General features: G+C 40.0%; 3 protein-coding genes across 4 annotated transcripts; all 3 read left to right on the forward strand.

The window, feature by feature from the left end:
- Positions 1-474: 474 nt before the first annotated feature.
- arhgef3l (Rho guanine nucleotide exchange factor (GEF) 3, like) lies at positions 475-6,998 on the forward strand. 2 transcript variants are annotated; one of them, XM_044351642.1, is made up of 13 exons: positions 475-856; positions 1,294-1,342; positions 1,461-1,508; positions 2,120-2,173; positions 2,345-2,452; positions 2,545-2,703; positions 3,068-3,130; positions 3,314-3,410; positions 3,854-3,930; positions 4,112-4,369; positions 5,341-5,511; positions 6,069-6,258; positions 6,478-6,998. In XM_044351642.1, the coding sequence occupies exons 1-13, from the start codon at positions 819-821 to the stop codon at positions 6,723-6,725; spliced, it is 1,560 nt and encodes a 519-aa protein (XP_044207577.1). In that variant the 5' UTR covers positions 475-818; the 3' UTR covers positions 6,726-6,998. The 2 variants fall into 2 exon arrangements, with proteins under 2 accessions (XP_044207577.1, XP_044207576.1); XM_044351641.1 differs by having other exon boundaries at positions 476-856; positions 1,458-1,508.
- Positions 6,999-7,088: 90 nt separating this feature from the next.
- usp21 (ubiquitin specific peptidase 21) lies at positions 7,089-12,650 on the forward strand. The gene is made up of 12 exons (XM_044351653.1): positions 7,089-7,293; positions 7,748-8,181; positions 8,719-8,775; positions 8,869-8,986; positions 9,084-9,198; positions 9,526-9,645; positions 9,754-9,818; positions 9,930-10,117; positions 10,532-10,610; positions 10,703-10,810; positions 11,507-11,621; positions 11,768-12,650. The coding sequence occupies exons 2-12, from the start codon at positions 8,026-8,028 to the stop codon at positions 11,859-11,861; spliced, it is 1,215 nt and encodes a 404-aa protein (XP_044207588.1). The 5' UTR covers positions 7,089-7,293; positions 7,748-8,025; the 3' UTR covers positions 11,862-12,650.
- Positions 12,651-13,141: 491 nt separating this feature from the next.
- Positions 13,142-17,046, forward strand: LOC122982407 (rho-related GTP-binding protein RhoA-C-like). Its single transcript, XM_044351677.1, has 5 exons — positions 13,142-13,214; positions 13,813-13,968; positions 14,869-14,989; positions 15,094-15,224; positions 15,324-17,046. Exons 2-5 carry the CDS (start codon positions 13,813-13,815, stop codon positions 15,495-15,497), a joined length of 582 nt encoding a protein of 193 aa, XP_044207612.1. The 5' UTR covers positions 13,142-13,214; the 3' UTR covers positions 15,498-17,046.
- The last annotated feature ends 256 nt before the right edge of the window (positions 17,047-17,302 follow it).

Below are 17,302 nucleotides of genomic sequence, written 5' to 3' on the forward strand. Positions count from 1 at the left end.
AGTGAATAAACATGTTAAAAAAAAAAAAAAAAAAAAAAATTTGAATGTTGTGTCGTTATTTTATGTTTTTTAAGGTACTGAGAGAAATGTGGTTATGTGTCAGGCTGAATATGTCACTTCTGGTTTAACACTTGAAGCCAAACAGAAAATGTGCGTGTCAGATATTTGCAAGGGTTTTCCTGTTTGACCTGCTTCTGGCTCTTTAATCAGAAGTTTCGTTACAGAGCATATCCGGGAAGTACAGTCTAACACCAGCTAAACGCCTACCTGTGAATTTACAATGAAAAACTAAGCAGATTTTTTTTTTTTTTTTTAATGCAGAGGATGCAAGAAATTATCTAACCTAGCTTTGAAATTGCAGAATATTTCAAAGTCATTTAGTTATTCAAAAGTGCGCGTAATGAACAGTTTGCTGTAGTTACAAATTCTCTGTCACTTCCTCTTGTGTTTCACACAGTATTGTAGTTTATTCAGTCAGGTATTCTGCACTGCAAAGTAGTTTTTTTCTAAAGTTCTCTCATCCAGTTGAAAGGTTGGAGTGATAAGTTTGTACAAACCAAGTTTTAAACTCTAAACTCTTCCTGGCGAGAGCGGATATATGAATAGGTACAACCCTAAAGGATGTGGTTGAGTCTGAGATGAGGAAGAAAGTGAGGAGGAAGGAGAGTGCAGTGAACTCTGTAAAAGCTTCCTGCAAACAGCTTGCCGTAGGTTTACTAAAACAGACTAAGGCTGGTGTAAATTTGGAATATTTCGACAGTTCTCATTTTGAGAAGGTGTAATGGACTTTTGAAGATGCGTTGAAAGAAAAAGAGAAGATGGAACTGGAGGAGACTGGTGAAACGAGGACTTCCTGGTATGCTTTTTTACATTCATCGTTATCTGTTTCTGGGTTGCCACATACTGTATCTTAATGCTGAAAACTGACCGATAAGGGGTACTGTAACATTCAACTGAATCTTTTACTTTACTACGTAGTAGGCATGTATATTATTTAAAGTTAGCAGACATCTGGCATCATGGTGACTAAACTTATCCTCTTGACATTACTCAAAAGTACTAATTGAGAAATGAAAGGAAGTTAAGATTGTCCTCAGTAATCAGTAGTGTACTTCTATACAACTGGAATCACAAAAGAAATCTGACAAATCTGTCACTCATTGGGCACACACTACCCGGATCCCTTTCAGCAATTTGTTGTTTTATTTTTTTTACAGATTTATCTCAAGGAAAATAACACAAGTATGTGTGTGAATGTCTGCTTGGCACCCACTAACAGTTTTACCTTTTTAGGACTGTAGCACCAGGAGAGTCACACTCCATCATCTATGACCATGCTGGGGTAAGTCACACCACCTACCTGTTTTTTATGACCTCTGTCCTCCTGCCTACAGCCTAGCTCAGCACTCTTCTAAAAAACACAAGAAACTCACTTTCATACAAATTTCTGCTTTTAGAAGAAGAGAAAACAAGACCCAGCCCCTGAACATTTGAACAGAACCTTAGAGGTGAGTGATTTCTCACATTCACCATTAAACTCTTTATGTTCCAGTGCCCCATCTTCATCTTCATTTCTCTCTGTTTCTCTGTAACTAGCGGAAGTTAGTCAACCTTACCTTTGTGACCGCAATGCTGTGTGCTGAGCTGAGTGAGAGACGTGAACATGGTGTTCATGTGTGCAGCCACAGAAGCTCTCTGAATGCACAAACCTATAAATGCTATTTATATCATTTCTTGTCGATGTGACTTTCCACTTTTGGTTTTGTACTTTCTTGTTATGCTGTAATCTTTATCATGTCTCTATCATGCACAGAGACATTTACTGCTGTTAATTTAAATATATCATCCCCTTACTATGCTGCACATACAGCTGATGTGGTTAGAGTGGCAAAAAAACAGGCAGACATCTTGTATTTTACTACAGAGGCAGTGTTTCAACCTTCTTCCTCTTTGAAAGAGTCACACAGGAAATGAGAGATCTGCACCACCATGCAACATCTCACACCTCTCGACATCTCTTTCTTTCCACTTTCCTGAACTCTCATGTCTCTATCAGGCTCACTTTTTTTTTTTTTTTTTTAAACTCATTCCGTTTTATGTCCGGCTCTTGTTTTATTAGGATGAAGAGGAGGAGGAGGATGAGATGACGTGTGACCATATGAAAGATTCAGAGGTGAAGTTTTACTCATTTGCAGATGCCAGATGTGTGTTCAGTCATGTTTAAGTCCTCTAACATATAGCCAGTAATAGTTGGATGAATTAGCCACCCTGATAAGCGTGTTGACCTTTTTGTGTAGACATATCAAAGCTTGACTCTTGAGTTTGAATGCTGATTTTATTTTAGGAGCCCAGTAATAAAAGGGTCAAACCTGTGGCCAAGTCCAATAGCCTAACAGGTGTCATCACCCCAGTGAAGACCCCTGCTCTTAAACGCATTGGACAGTCTATTTCGGTAAGAACGCATGAACACGTTCTTATTGTTTTATGAAATGAACAACTAACGACTTGTGCATGCAGGCATTCAACTACTCTGCTCCTCCACAGCGGTCTATTAGTTTCCGCACAGAGGCCCGACCTTTGCCCCCGGCTCCCTTACGCTCTCGCCCAAAGGCCTCATCGTTTCCTCGGAGACGCAACAGCCAGTGCTGGAGTGACACCGTGGAGATCCATGACCTCACTGCCAAGGAAATCAAACGTCAAGAGGTAAGAGGGGCAGTGGGAGTTTACTTCAGCTGCAGAAGCTAAACATTCTGCAGGGGATTTAATGTAATATGTAGTTTTTTGGGGGTTGGAGGGTTATGTGGGTCAACCTGTGGAGCTGTGGTTAAACTGTGGGGGCAGGGTGACTAGTGCCTACTCTTCATTTCCGTAAAGCAGCTCTACATGGGGATTATGAAAGAGGATGTGAGCTGGCACTAGAGGCTCAACTTCCTTTATTAAACAATCAGCTGTGAGAGCCCACGCCGTCCTGTCATCTTATGCAAGTGCGTGTTTGTGTGTGTAAATTGTCTGCGCTTGCCTTCAAATGCTGTTGTCCAGTTGTTTAACAGTTTTGACTCTTCTGCAGGTGATCTATGAGCTGACTCAGGGAGAGAGACAACTCATTGAGGACCTCAGTCTGGTCAAGAAGGTATTTTTCTACTAAACGCATCCACAGGATTGACCTCTATTGTTTTACATCAGAACAAATTCTACTGATGCTGGTTGAATATATGGAACCAGTCATTCCAGTTGTCCTGACACAACTTGCACACACTTTCATACACTTCTGACTGCACATAATACGATTCTTTGCCTCTTTGTGTGCTGTCAGGTGTACTATGAGCCCATGTTGAAGTTGGACATCTTGACAGAGAGTGAGCTCGGGCAGATCTTTGGTACTCTGGACTCTCTCATTCCTCTCCATGAAGGTGAACAAATAATCTACTTTGCATATTCTTCCATTATCTAATTCTGGGCTTGGTTGGTGATAATAAAACATTATCATTTGTTTACTTTGAGTGGAATCATGTCATATTTCCAAAAGATTACAGGCAAATAACCAACTATCAAAATTAATTGTTGAATGTTGTGTTTTACACATTTGCCATACATGGATTTATATTTAGTCTTGTAGATATTGTAATATAGATTCTAACTATGTTGCCCAGCCCCAAAAGCAAGTGTGTAAAGCAAAGCTTTAGGGGGAGCGTTCTTGCATTCTTTCACCTATGGTTAATGCTATAAATAAGCTAATGTAATGTCTTTTTTTCAGGTATAGGAATCTGAATAAGCTGAGTGTGATGTTTTTGTGTTTATCTGTCCTTGAGCTGTAGTAACACAGACATTCTTGTCTGTTTTTATTTCATACCAGATCTTCTGGGTCGTCTTGAGCGGCTGAGGGGATCAGAGAAGACAGTGGGAGAGGTGGCGCCTACTCTGATAAGTTGGGTGAGTATCTCCATGGAAACCAAGGACAGAGAGAGAAGAAGAGAAAAGGGTACAACCCACCTTCACTCCAGTTCCTGTATCTGCTCTGCTATCTTCCTCTCTAAACCAGAGTCACTGAGTTCAATCTGTCTGTCTACACTCTCATCTGAACCGCATTCTCCTCCCCTCCTCTTCTGTGCAGTTCCCTTGCCTGGAGGCCTATGTTACATACTGCTGTAACCAGGTGGGAGCCAAAGCCCTGCTGGACCAGAAAAAGCACGAGAAGAGAGTGGAGCACTTCCTGCGCCTGTGTCAGGAGTCTTCGTTCAGCAGGAAACTGGACCTCTGGAGCTTCCTGGATCTCCCTCGAAGCCGTTTGGTCAAATACCCCCTTTTGCTGAGAGAGATACAGAAGTGCACACCTCCAGAGCACCCTGATGAGGACGTGTTGCCTGATGCTGTGAGTTGATGTCCGACATGTTCACTTACTTAAGATGATTGCTTAATCGATGTCAACACTCTGGACTTCCTGATGTTGGTCTTACTGTGACAGGTCTGATATTCTCATCCTCATTATATCAAGTTTTTGAGCAGGCTGGGATGTGAGCAGATAAAATGCACAATGATCCACAATTCACTGGTTGCCATGACAATAACGAACACCGCACTGTGGACCCTTTAATTCAAATATGAGTGTTTTTTGGAAAGGCTCTGAATGAGATCACATTGGCAGTTTAAGAAAGATGCGTGTACAGTCTGCTGCTTTAGATAGACCAGAGTTCTCCGTATTCATTCAGTACTGAAATTGCTCATTTAATCATTCTCACAATCTTGTAGGTCAGATTTTTTCATGGTAGCTTGAAAGTAAACCTCTATCTGTCCGACTCTGTAGATTCTAACACAAAAATCCAAATTATTAAGGTCTACATTTACGTACGTATATTCAGTATTAATGGGTTGTGACTAACATACTGTAAATTGGTATATCCACTGAAATCCATCAGTCTGCATGTGTGGGAAGTCAAGGCATTTAGATTCAGCTAATATTTACTTTTTAAATCAACAATACACATTGGCGCCTCCAAATGGCAAACATGATTCAGTAGCTAGTGATCCTGTGATGTGACGTTAGCAACTTGAAAATACTTCAGTCATGTTCACTAATTTGGTTGGTCTGTAATTACTTATAGCAAAGGAGACTCAGGGAATGAAAAATGGAAAATATGTTGCTGTTCAGGAGACAATTTTGGCATTTGACATGTTTGCGGTCTCTTACCACAGACATAGAAGACTCACATTTCACTTAAAATGTGTATAAATGTATAGCATATGTAATGAGTTTTATGCCATTCTGTACTCAGCCCAGATTCTTCATTTGGGAAAAATTTAGCAACTCTTAAAGGTCTCTGTGTAACACTTTGTTCTGCTCAGATGGACTTGATCCAGAGCATTGTGGCGCAGGTGAACAAGAAGACGGGAGAGGCTGAGTGTCAGTTCTACAGGCGGGGTCTTAACTACATTGAGGACAGCCAGAGAATACCAGAGATCGGGCAGTCCCACTTCCTCCACTGCCACGGAGAGCTCAAGAACAACAAGGGCCAGGTAGCAGCTCAGTGTTGTTATGTTTAACTCTTCTAATGTCCCATTGATTGACCTTTGGTGTTGTTGATTTGTTTGTATCTCAGTTGAAGAAGGTCAAGTCATCCAAGATAGGGGTGTAATGTACTGATAAACAGTCTGGATCCATACACTCACAGACCTTTGCTTCTCTCTGCCTCAGTGTAGATTTTTAGTTCCCTCATATGAGTGTAGCACATTACCCTGTATTTTGAAATAACCAGGAAATCCTGCACAATGGTGACCACTTGTACTAGATTTGTCTGTAACATTTCAGTCCTCAGACCTTCGTCAGAAAAAATAAATAGCACCAGTATCAAATGTACATAAACATTTCTGAATTTATGAATTTCTAATATACAGTATAACAATACAAAGTTTGTTTTATGTGGTAACCCTAAAATATGATAATAATAAAATATATTTTATTATCAGAATACAATTTTATTCTTCGTTTTTGACATTTTTATTTCCCCAATGTCTGTTTGAATATTTTTTGTAAAGCCATATCTCTCTCTTTGTGTGTCTGTCTCCTCTGTCAGCGGCTGCATGTATTCCTGTTTGAACAGGCTTTGGTGCTGAGCAGACCCGGGGAGGACAAAGATGGAGGTCAGGTGTTCAATGTCTACAGACAACCTCTGCGCAACGCCCTCTTAAATCTGGAGGAGATCCCAGATGGGGAGGCAGGAGGGAGCTCCTTCAGGGGAGCCTTCACTGGAGGAAATGATAAAGGTAACATATGCTATATAAATCATATGAAAACATGATGTAGATCTAATTTCCTTGTGTATGCATGCATGACCTACATAGTCTTTGTCACATTGTTTTGAGTTAAATTTAGGCTGCTACAACTAACACTGCCCTGCCGCTCCACCCCATTAGCTGAAGTGAAACCTACAATCTCTTGTACTCAATATCCTTCCCTTTTCTGTCTGTCCTTCCCTCTTCTAGTGAAGAACTGTTTCCGTGTTAGCAGCAGAGGGCGCTCCAAAGCTTACTCTTACAGCCTGCAGGCCAACGACTCCTTCAGCAAGCAGCAGTGGATCACCAGTCTGCGCCAAGCAATTGTCCAGATGCGAGATAAGAAAGCTCAGAGCAGTCAGCCGCAGCCACCCCCCCACGCTGATACCCCCCTCCATCACATGTCTTATCTCACCATCAACTCAGATACAGAGATGGTAGACCAAGACAGTCACTGACTGTCTGACTGATCATCAGGCGGCCTTTGGAGTGCCTATATATTTGTACATTGACGTCAGAAGACATAAAATATGGACTTATGATTGTGCTTGGATGCACACATAGTATTTTCTACCTGGTTAAGTTTCTCTTCTTGCTTTTTCTGATGGATTATATGAATGTAGGAATGTGTACTGTACAGCTTGGCAGTATTATTGACTGTGATTTTAACATGTAAAATGTTTCTGTTGTTATTATGTTGTTGTTTTTTAATAAACTGACACTTAAAAGTTTATCGAGGTACTCGTGAAAAGTACACAAAGAGAAGTCTAAGTATAGCCAACAAGATCTACAGAGAAAAGATTAGAGATGATTATCCTCCCTCCCTCTTTCTCTCCCTCTTTCTCTCTCTCACTCTCTCTCGGACACCAGTGACAGGGCAGGGGAGAGGGGTAGACTTTCAGTTCTAGCCTACAGACTCACAGTGAAACAGTAGACGTCCCCTTATGCATTTTTAACAGCTCAGCAGGTGATGGGAACAGTTTGGTTGGGACAGTTTGTCCACAGATAGAGTGACCAAGTGATCAGGTGAGTCCAAACTGCTCTGTTTATTTGCGAATGCTACGATATTTGCCAAGCGTTATTTGCAAACTAACTTTATATGCAAGATTTTATCCTTTACCTGCACAGAACAGCAAAAAAAAGTTGATTTGGCTTTAATAACATGTCAAAAGATACCTTGGTTGTGAGATTGGCATGTCATCTTTTATCGGTTATATAATCTTTCTCTGTACGGATTAATCAATGAACATCTGGGGCGAGGTGTCCAAAAATCTTTTTATAAATATGTGCCCTGAAGCTGTTATGTTAGTATCTGGATTCATTGAGGTCTCTGTCAGACCTTGACTTTCCAAGCTGTTCTGCATACTGTAATTACGAGAAAAAATTGTGTGCCAGAATGGATCAACTCAATCTATTCAAGATAAGGATTTACCTTAAAGGGATGGTCATTCACAAATTAATCCTGTTCTCTTTCCCTCAGCTGTGAATGACACCCCACTGCATTTTCCTGGAAAGAAAGGATTAAATACCCTACTGTGCATCATTCATTTAAAAAAAAAAAAAGAGGGACTCTTTCTCTCTGTCAGGCAGCTTATGAACCACCACCACATTCTGCTCACCTTTGACCCTGCATGTGAGAAAACTGAAACTTACCCAGTCTGATTTGCAAACTACCTGCTTTGCATTTCTTGGGGAAGTCTTCTATCTGTCTCAGGATCACTTTTGGTTGACACATCTGAGGTTTACCAGTAAAATAGGATGCCTGGAGCCAGTGGCGTCAACGTGGAGACCTCCTGTGAGGCCCTGTGTCGAACCCTGGTGTCCCAGAACGGCCTCCAGAGAGAGACGGCCGACATCTCCCAGTCTGTCCTCTACACCTCGCTGATGGGCCTGCTTCTGGTCACTGACGATGAGGTGTGCACAACACAACATCGCATAGATCTTTCATTTATTTTCAGACCTTCAAGTCCGTAGTGATGTGACAACAGAAAATCTGTCAATCCTGTTTTGTTCTTTATGTGGAATTTATTGGACGCTCATGACACAAATGTAAACACAAAGAAATCGTATGAAGGAATTAATGGCGAGTACACATCAACACACACGTGTTTAAGCACCTGTCAGCACTCCTTGGTCTCTAATAGGATGAATGCGGCTGACCTCCTTTTAGCCTTTCTTGTTATGCTAATGAGATAAGAGGGCTAAATCTGTCCTAGCTATTTTGAACACACATATACACACAATGACATGGCGGCGGGGTTAGGGCAGACAGACAGTAACATGTTGTACGGACACAGCCAGGGGTCAAATAGTAGGACACACGTTATGACATGCATGTGTATACTTTTACAAACTACTTAGACTAGTTAAATTAGGCTATATACTGTACTTAGATGTGACAGGTTATATATTACTGGTCAGTAGCTCTTCTTTGTTCACTTTATTTTCCAGAAAGAGCAGCTCGCCTTAGGAAGTGGACGGGTTGGCCTTAGAAACATTGGGAACACAGTAAGTGTTGAATGATGCAGGATGTTATTTAAACATTTAAAGAAATACTTTCAGAGTCACCAGAATAAATTTTACACTTTGTCTCCAACTTAGTGTTTCCTGAATGCAGTAGTCCAGTGTTTGTCTCACACGCGTGGCCTACGGGACTACTGCCTCCTCAAATCCTACAGGCATGAGAAGTTCTCCAAAGAGGAGGCAAAACTTATGGAAGGTGTGTTCTCCTCTCCTGCTGTTCCCCTCCTCTGCCTATTATTCTGTCTGTGTTATGTTTTCCTATTGTCTCATTGCTGCTTGTCTTCCTGTGCCAGCTTTCTCTCAGATGCTGTCAGGCTTATGGGATGTAAATGAAGGAGACACAGTTGTAAATCCACGACAATTTTACAATATTTTCAGAGAAGCGGTGCCTTACTTCAGTGGATACAGGTGAGAAGATACGTGGAGGATGTTTTTTCTTTCTATGAAACTTTTGTGCAGGCAACATTTCTGTAGTTCAAAGGCAAATCCATTAACTATTTTGTATATATATATATGAAGGTAGATACATTTTTTGACTGTAGATACCAAACAGTATGCCATCCACTTTTGTATCAGCACAACTGTTTCAAGGACAAGAGATTAACTGTAAACTGCTTTGCCACCAATACAAATGCTCTTTTTTTGGTTTTGTTCTAGAGACTTGTAAAGAAGTAGCTGCCTATAACAGTGACATTAAGAAATCTCTGTGTGTCTTCCTTTCTGTGTTTAATCCAGTCAACAGGATGCTCAGGAGTTTCTCAGGTTCCTATTGGACAAGCTGCACACAGAAATCAACCGCAGACCCTATGTTCGACGAACAGGGAAGGATCCCGAACAAAAATATGCCCGATTTAGGTGAGTATTTTTCTGTGGCAAAAAATTCCATCCTTGACATTTTGAAACCCATCACATGAACACATTTTGCTCTCTCTCTCTCTCCCTTCATCTCTAATGCTCCTGCAGGATTTCGGAAGAGGCCGCTGCCATGTGGAAGAAGCACTTAGAGAGAGATGACAGCAGAATAGTAGGTGAGGAGAGCAATCCAGTGATCCTTCAGTCTCATCTGCTACATGAGTTTAATGTAGGCAACCACTGATATTTCTTGCCACTGTTCACCCCCCTTTTCACTCTTCTGACAGACTTATTCTCAGGACAGCTGCGGAGCTCACTGCATTGCTCAGTGTGCTCCCACTACTCCAACACATTCGATGTGTTCTGCGATCTGTCGCTGCCCATCCCCAAGAAGAGCTTCGCTGGGGAGGTCACACTGAGGGATTGCCTGGACCTGTTCTCTCAGGAGGAGAAACTGGATAAAGAGAATTCCCCTGTGAGTTAACATAGAGAAATCCATTATGTTAGGGTCAAAGGTCAATGACTTTGTATAGTTCTTGCTGAGAGCAGTGAGCTAAGGGTGGTTTTGTCCAATACTGACTTTTTTTTATCAGTTTGTACCCCATAATTTATAATTTTATTAATTTAACTCATGATCTTTTCATATATGTACTGTAAACAAGGAGAAAATTTAACTGTAGATAACATGAATTGGTGTAGTTCTCTGATGATGGGTGCTCATCTGAACCCTAGTTACCTGCTCTTAATTGTCTCTTCAAACACACAAGGCAGACATCCTAAAAGACTCACTCAGTTATCACAAGGGGTTAGTTATGTACATCAGACCCTGTGCAGTTTCAAACATTTTTTAAAATGTTGAGGTTTGCTTGTGTTTGTTGATGTATTTCAGATGTGTGAGAGGTGTAACAGGCGTACAGAGTGCACCAAGCGGCTGTCCATCCAGAGGTTTCCCCAGGTTATCGTGATACGTATCCTTGGCAACAACTCTTATTTATTAATCTTATTTGTGAGCTATGTTTACATGCAGGAAGTTATGTTTATGCTTAACAATCTCAATCAGATCTGAATCGTTTTACGACGTCACGGTGGTCTATCAGTAAAAGCACCGTGTATGTGTCTTTCCCGCTCACTAACTTGGACCTCAGTCCCTACGGACCTGTCGACTGCGGTAAAACTACCAAACTTTTCTCTCAATTTATCTACTGTGTATACATGTCTCCTTTATTCCTCCATTCATGCATCATCCCCTTTCATGTGTATGCTTGGGTCAACCGTGTGTGCCACTGAGTATGGTGTAAAGTATGGCATACAATGGTTGAAATGATAAAATATGCAGGAAAGGTCTGTCCTACCTTAAAAAGAAAGAAAAGCAGCCTATGTTAAAGCAATTATTTGAAAACTTTGACATCAGTGGATAGAGCACACTATATAACACAATAATAATGATACAATATTCCAGCTGTCTCCAGCTGTACTTGAAACATGGATATTATGGTTTCATGGCATGACGGGACACAAGGACAATGATTAATTGATGAATTATTTAGTTTATGAAATGTCAAAAAATAATGACAAATTCTCATCCTTCATTTCATGATACGGAAGTATAAGAGTGTAGAGCTTTAACCAAAAATGTATGTATGTTTGCTTGATAATTAAAACATTTCACTGACTGGCAAAATTATAATCAATTATGTGTAATAATTAACCAACTGAAATACAATGTAATGGAAAATGAAGGTGCTATGTTTCAATTGATATTGTTAGTAGTTTCTTGAATGTAACAAGATGATTTCTTTCTTGGAAAATTCACAAAACATTTTAAGTATATAATAAGTCATTGTGTCTCTGTTTGTCACCATAGGCCCCATTCTGTATGATTTATATGCAATATGTAACCATGCTGGGACGGTGAACATGGGTCACTATACAGCCTGCTGTTCAGATGAGAATGGTTGGTGCTTCTACAATGATTCCAGGTGAGACTTGTCCTGCACTCAAATCATTTTGTTTTAATATGCAATGTTCTGCCAACTGCAAAAAGCCTTTTTCATCTGTATTGAGATACCCTCTATATAAACCTGGAGCTGTTTCTCACAGTTACTCTCCATCTACCCACCTACAGTGTGACTCCAGTCTCAGAGAACCAGCTTCAGACCAATCAAGCCTATGTGCTGTTCTACCGGCGCAGCAACAGCACCGCCACCATAAGGAAATAGACCTCAGACTGGCTGAGGCAGGCAGCCAATCAGAGCAACTTTACCTCCAGTGTCCATAGAAACAAATAGAAGCAGCAGTGCTGTAAAACTGGCATCTATGAACTTCTCAATCACAATAAGCATGCCCTCAAATAAACTCTGAGGAGCAGCAGAGAAAAGCCTTGTTCACTGTAGGGGGGCTTGAAAAGGTGATCGACCCTTCTAAATCATGGAGAGGCTGTTGAAGAGTCTCAGTGAGGGTGATAAGACAGCTCAGGCAGACTGTAGCCTTAAGAGTCCCTGTGCCCTAGTTCTCAGGCAGGAGTGAGCGATGTACTCACGCATGATGCAGAGCTCTTATTGTGAGATAATCGTGACTCATGCTAACTAACATAACCCCAAATAAACAGAAATATATCTTGGGTGAAATAGAAATTAGGCAACATTTTAAGCTACAGTTAATGAAAATGTAGTTTAATTTAATATGTAAATATCTGTAGCCTATGCTATATCTATGCTGTCTTTTTATCTTAATCTCCCTGCACATGGACAGATGATGTATTTATTCCATTCTGGTGACTTGAACATATATATGTATATATATATATATGGGCTATATTTTCCCTTTAACTAAATTATGATTTCTATGTGTATATATGAATATATGTGTGTATTTTTTTTTTTTTTTACATTTGTGTCTACTGTTATAGAACAAAAGTTAAAACATATTTTGTATATATGGGCGAATACACAATTGAATGTATTGCATAAATGATCTTTGAAACAGTTAATAAAAGATCTATGAACAAGTCTGAGACTTTATTTTTAATGAAGTTAGAGCCACGCACTAACTTCTACTAACTGTAATGCAGTATTTTTACATTGTTGTATTGGTACTTTTACTTGAGTAAAGGATCTACACACTGCATACAGCGCTGCCAGGATCCTGATGAGTGTGCGAAAACACAAACATATAACACCAATTCTGTTTTCATTGCATTGGCTCCTTGTTTGCTTCAGGATTGACTACAAAGTCATGCTACTCACATGTTTAAAAAAAGGCCTAAAAAACCTTTCAATTCAGACTTTTTCATCTTTTTCATCTCAACTCTTGTCATTATTATTTTCTCTATGTTTTGTGTTCTATTTTATTAATACTGTAGCACTTTGAGGTTCACTATGAATGAAAAGTAAGGTACAAATTAAATGTATTATTATTATTATTATTATTATTATTATTATTATTATTATATGTAAGTAAGGGGGTGTCAGCCTGCTGTCGAATGACGTCGCTGCGCACATGCGTATGAGCGGTGGGCGGAGTTTTCCAGTCGGTCAGGAAGAGGAGAAAGGCGGACACAGAAACATCAAGCGGTAATCTTTTTCAGCGACGGCTTTTAAACTTTAGCCCGACTCTTGTTTTAGGCACATAAGTATATCAGTAGTGCGATGAATGCTGTCGTTACAATTTCAGAAAGTATACCTTGAGTGACAGCTATAAAAACCACGGGAAACACCATTAGCTTTCCTGCTAGCTAGCTGGTTTGACAGGCCCGGACTAACGTACACTGTACAGCTTTTCAGCCAGGAATGGGAACACAGCACGGAAATGTTTTCTGTTTACACCCTCTACCTCCAAGGCACCCTCCCTGTTAGCCAGCTGGATCGTTTTGGTCTAGATTAATGTCGTGCTTTAGGATTTAATGAAACTCGGAGGATATTAGGAGACCAGTCTGCTACCGTTACCAACGTTTTCTTAGATGTTACCTTTGCTTAGTGCAAGCCAAGGGGAACTGTTGATAATGCATATCAAGTATTGTAATATCTCCTTATAAAAAGAACGTTTGAACGTATATTTCACCCTGTTTGTGTGTGTATAATATATATACACTATTGGTTAAAATATGTTTGTGTGTATTCGTAGTGAGAAGTAGTGACATGCAATAACCTTGTTTCGGGCACTTTTCTGTAGATGGCTGCTATCAGGAAGAAGCTGGTGATAGTTGGGGATGGTGCGTGTGGTAAGACCTGTCTGCTCATCGTCTTCAGTAAGGATCAGTTCCCAGAGGTCTACGTCCCAACTGTGTTTGAGAACTATGTGGCAGACATTGAAGTGGATGGGAAACAGGTGAGACATGACACACTGGCTGCAAACTTGGCATCCCCAGACCAATCCTTGAAGAGTGGGTCCCTAGCAACATGAGTAATAATAGTTCTAGTTATGCTGTCAAAGTTGTTATAATATTGTGAGCGCTTACATGTAGTGTTGTTGCCTGAATGTAAAATGCAAAGTATGCAAAGTAGGGCTGCAACTAACAATTCTTTTCATTAATGATTTATCAGCTTTTTGTTTTTTTGGTTTGTTTGGTTTAAAAAAAAATGTTGAAAAATGGTGCAAATGTTCATCACAGTCATGAACAATACAAAACCTGAAGACTTTAAGTTTGCTATCATAGAAGACTAAGAAATATAGCATATAATCACACTTGAGTGGGTGGAATCAGTGACTTTTTGTCCTTATTGCTTAAAAAATTATTTGAACAATTAATCAGTAATCAAGATAGTTGCAGATTGATTTATCTGGCTATCTAATTGATTAATTAACTAATTGTTCCTGCTCTAATAGCAATTTCCATTTTTTTCCAAAATTACCTCTGAAAATGACCAATTTGACTTTGCATAGCTAAAACATGCAATGCAATGAACATCTAGACATGATTTTTCATACCTAAAAAGATATTTGTATAGGTATTAATATTGTGAGTCTGCTTTTTCTTGTTTTTCTGTGTCTCCCTATCAGCAGCATAGACGCCCTTCTCGCTCTCTCTCTCTCTCTCTCTAGTCTGTCCATCCCCCTATATAAAGTATAAGAATAATATAATATGGGTCTGCTTAACCATGTGACTTAAGTGCTTGGTCTTGAAACTTAAATGCTCAAATGGCCCCCTCTACATATCAATTGTTACAGATTTTCCACTTTATTCATGCATGTATCCGTCCGTGTAACTCTCTCTCTCTCTTTTCTCAGGTGGAGCTAGCACTCTGGGATACAGCAGGTCAGGAAGACTATGACAGACTGAGGCCTCTCTCCTACCCTGACACTGATGTCATCCTCATGTGCTTCTCTGTAGACAGCCCTGATAGTTTAGGTACTGTTTGTGTAACATTCACATCGCTAGGCATTGAACACCTTATGATTATTAAATTAATATATGTCGCTAATTATGGCTCTCTCTCCCTCTGCTTACTGTAGAGAACATTCCAGAAAAGTGGACACCTGAAGTGAAACACTTCTGTCCAAATGTTCCCATCATCCTAGTTGGTAATAAAAAAGATCTGCGCAATGATGAGCACACCCGACGAGAACTTGCCAAAATGAAACAGGTCAATTTTTGTTTTTTTTGTTCAAAACATGCTGGTGTGCCCACAGTTGTGGGTTTAAATGTTGGAAATTAAAACCTTCTCTCTGAAATGTGTTTGTAGGAACCAGTTAAATATGAAGATGGCAAAGAGATGGCGAACCGCATCAGTGCCTACGGCTACCAAGAGTGTTCTGCCAAAACCAAAGATGGCGTGAGGGAAGTCTTTGAGATGGCAACTAGGGCAGCACTGCAGGCCAAGAAACGTGGCAAGAAGTCCACCTGCCTTCTGTTATAGGCCCTGGGAAAAGAGGGAGCTGCTCTCAAGCACAGATGGAGAGGGCAGCTTCCATTGAGATTTGACATAGGGGAGAATATCGGGGAGGGCCCAGAAAAGTTATACGGATACTCAATTTCTGATCACCCAAATACCCTCAGAAAATTAAAGCAGATCTGAAATGATTTGATAGGCTTATACACCTTGGTCCTTGGTCTATAAATAAGGTTATGTGCCATTTTGCTTGTGCCTATCAAAAACTTTGAGATCTAGAGGTCTGATGGGCAGATGGGGGGGTGGTGATTTGAAGTTGAGTAGATGTAAACAGGGGTTAAAATGTGCCATGATGGGAATGAAGAGAGAAAAGGTCCTTTCCAGGCCAAAGACAATGGGGACACAAGAAAGACAGAAAAAAAGACCAGAAAAAAGATAAATATATAAGATGATAAGGATTGAATTAAGACCATGTCTAAGTGGGTTTTACACAGTATCGCCTACATGTAGTGCCTTGAGAGCAGTGGTCAGGAAGAGTAAGGTGAGGGGTAGGGATTCATAACCTAGATGGGGTACTTTGTCATTTGTAGTGTCCAAACCTTACGTTTGTGAATGCTTTCTCCCTGTCATTGGCTTGGCTCCTTCAGGCCCATGTTCTGACTCAGGCGCTATGCAGGGGTATGCCTAAAATAGATTGTATGAGATATTTTCCCATACTGAATTACTTACCTGTACTTAAAAGAGTGTGTGTGTGTGTTTGCGTGTGTGCAACTGTATGGTGGTTTGTTTTCTCCAGTGCAGGTCTGCATGCAGTGAATGTGTGTATATTTGTGTGGGTGTGTATTAACATATGTGTCTACGTACTGTATGCATGGAAAGGCCTTCTGCGTCACTGACTTAACCCCTTGTTTCCATGCCAAAGTTACCACTGATGGCCACATTTTATGCCTCAGATGGGTAATGGAATTAACAGTTACTCAGAGTGACATAGAAACCTTCACTTTACTGGAAGACATTGTACTATAGCTAGAGGCACAATCAGGTTAAACATATTCTGAGTTTTTAGGACCTTTTTTTTGTGTGTATACAAGAGATTCATTCGATTGTGTTAATCAGTGGGTCAAATCATGAGTGGTGTAGTTGGTAAGTTGAATATTATTTCAGATAGATTATAGGCTTATCTTATTACTATAATGTTCATAATGTACTGTATGTCTTACAAGGCCTTGTAAGGACATGTTAATGATGTGTATTTCAAGTTTGCCTTTTACTCCTCAGCCCCCTTTAATGATATTGTCATTATTGTACTATAACTTTTTAATGTTGTTGTCTCTAATTTTCTTAGTATATTTTAATCATTTTACTTAATCCTACTGTTATGATCAGCTTATGATAAACTGTAACCATAGTATTGTGTCATTTAATTAATTGATGGTCAAGCTTTGGGTGCAAGGCTGGAAGGTTTTGGGGGTGGGCTGCTAGATGAGGGTTTTTTTTTTCCTTTTTGTTTTTTGTACTGTGACATCTTGGGATTTCTGGATTTTTTGTTTTATCAAATAAAGCTGGTATTAGGGTTTTCTGTTGTAAGGTGGGTGTGTTTTCTTTTATCCATTTATTCATCAAGAATGACAACAATTTCCAATATATAATTTACTTTTTTCCCCAAATTCAAAGACTCATGACCCGTCAAAATAGCGGTTTTTGTATGATTTATGTGATGGGAATAACACAGTAACATTAATTAGTACTGTGCGTATCTGTCCAGTTTATCAGTCAGGCGCTTCTATGTAGGGTTGGCCTGTTTGTCTTGTCCAATCATCGTCGACATTGAT

Source organism: Thunnus albacares, chromosome 5 (assembly GCF_914725855.1).
Source record: "Thunnus albacares chromosome 5, fThuAlb1.1, whole genome shotgun sequence".
Taxonomy (NCBI): domain Eukaryota; kingdom Metazoa; phylum Chordata; class Actinopteri; order Scombriformes; family Scombridae; genus Thunnus; species Thunnus albacares.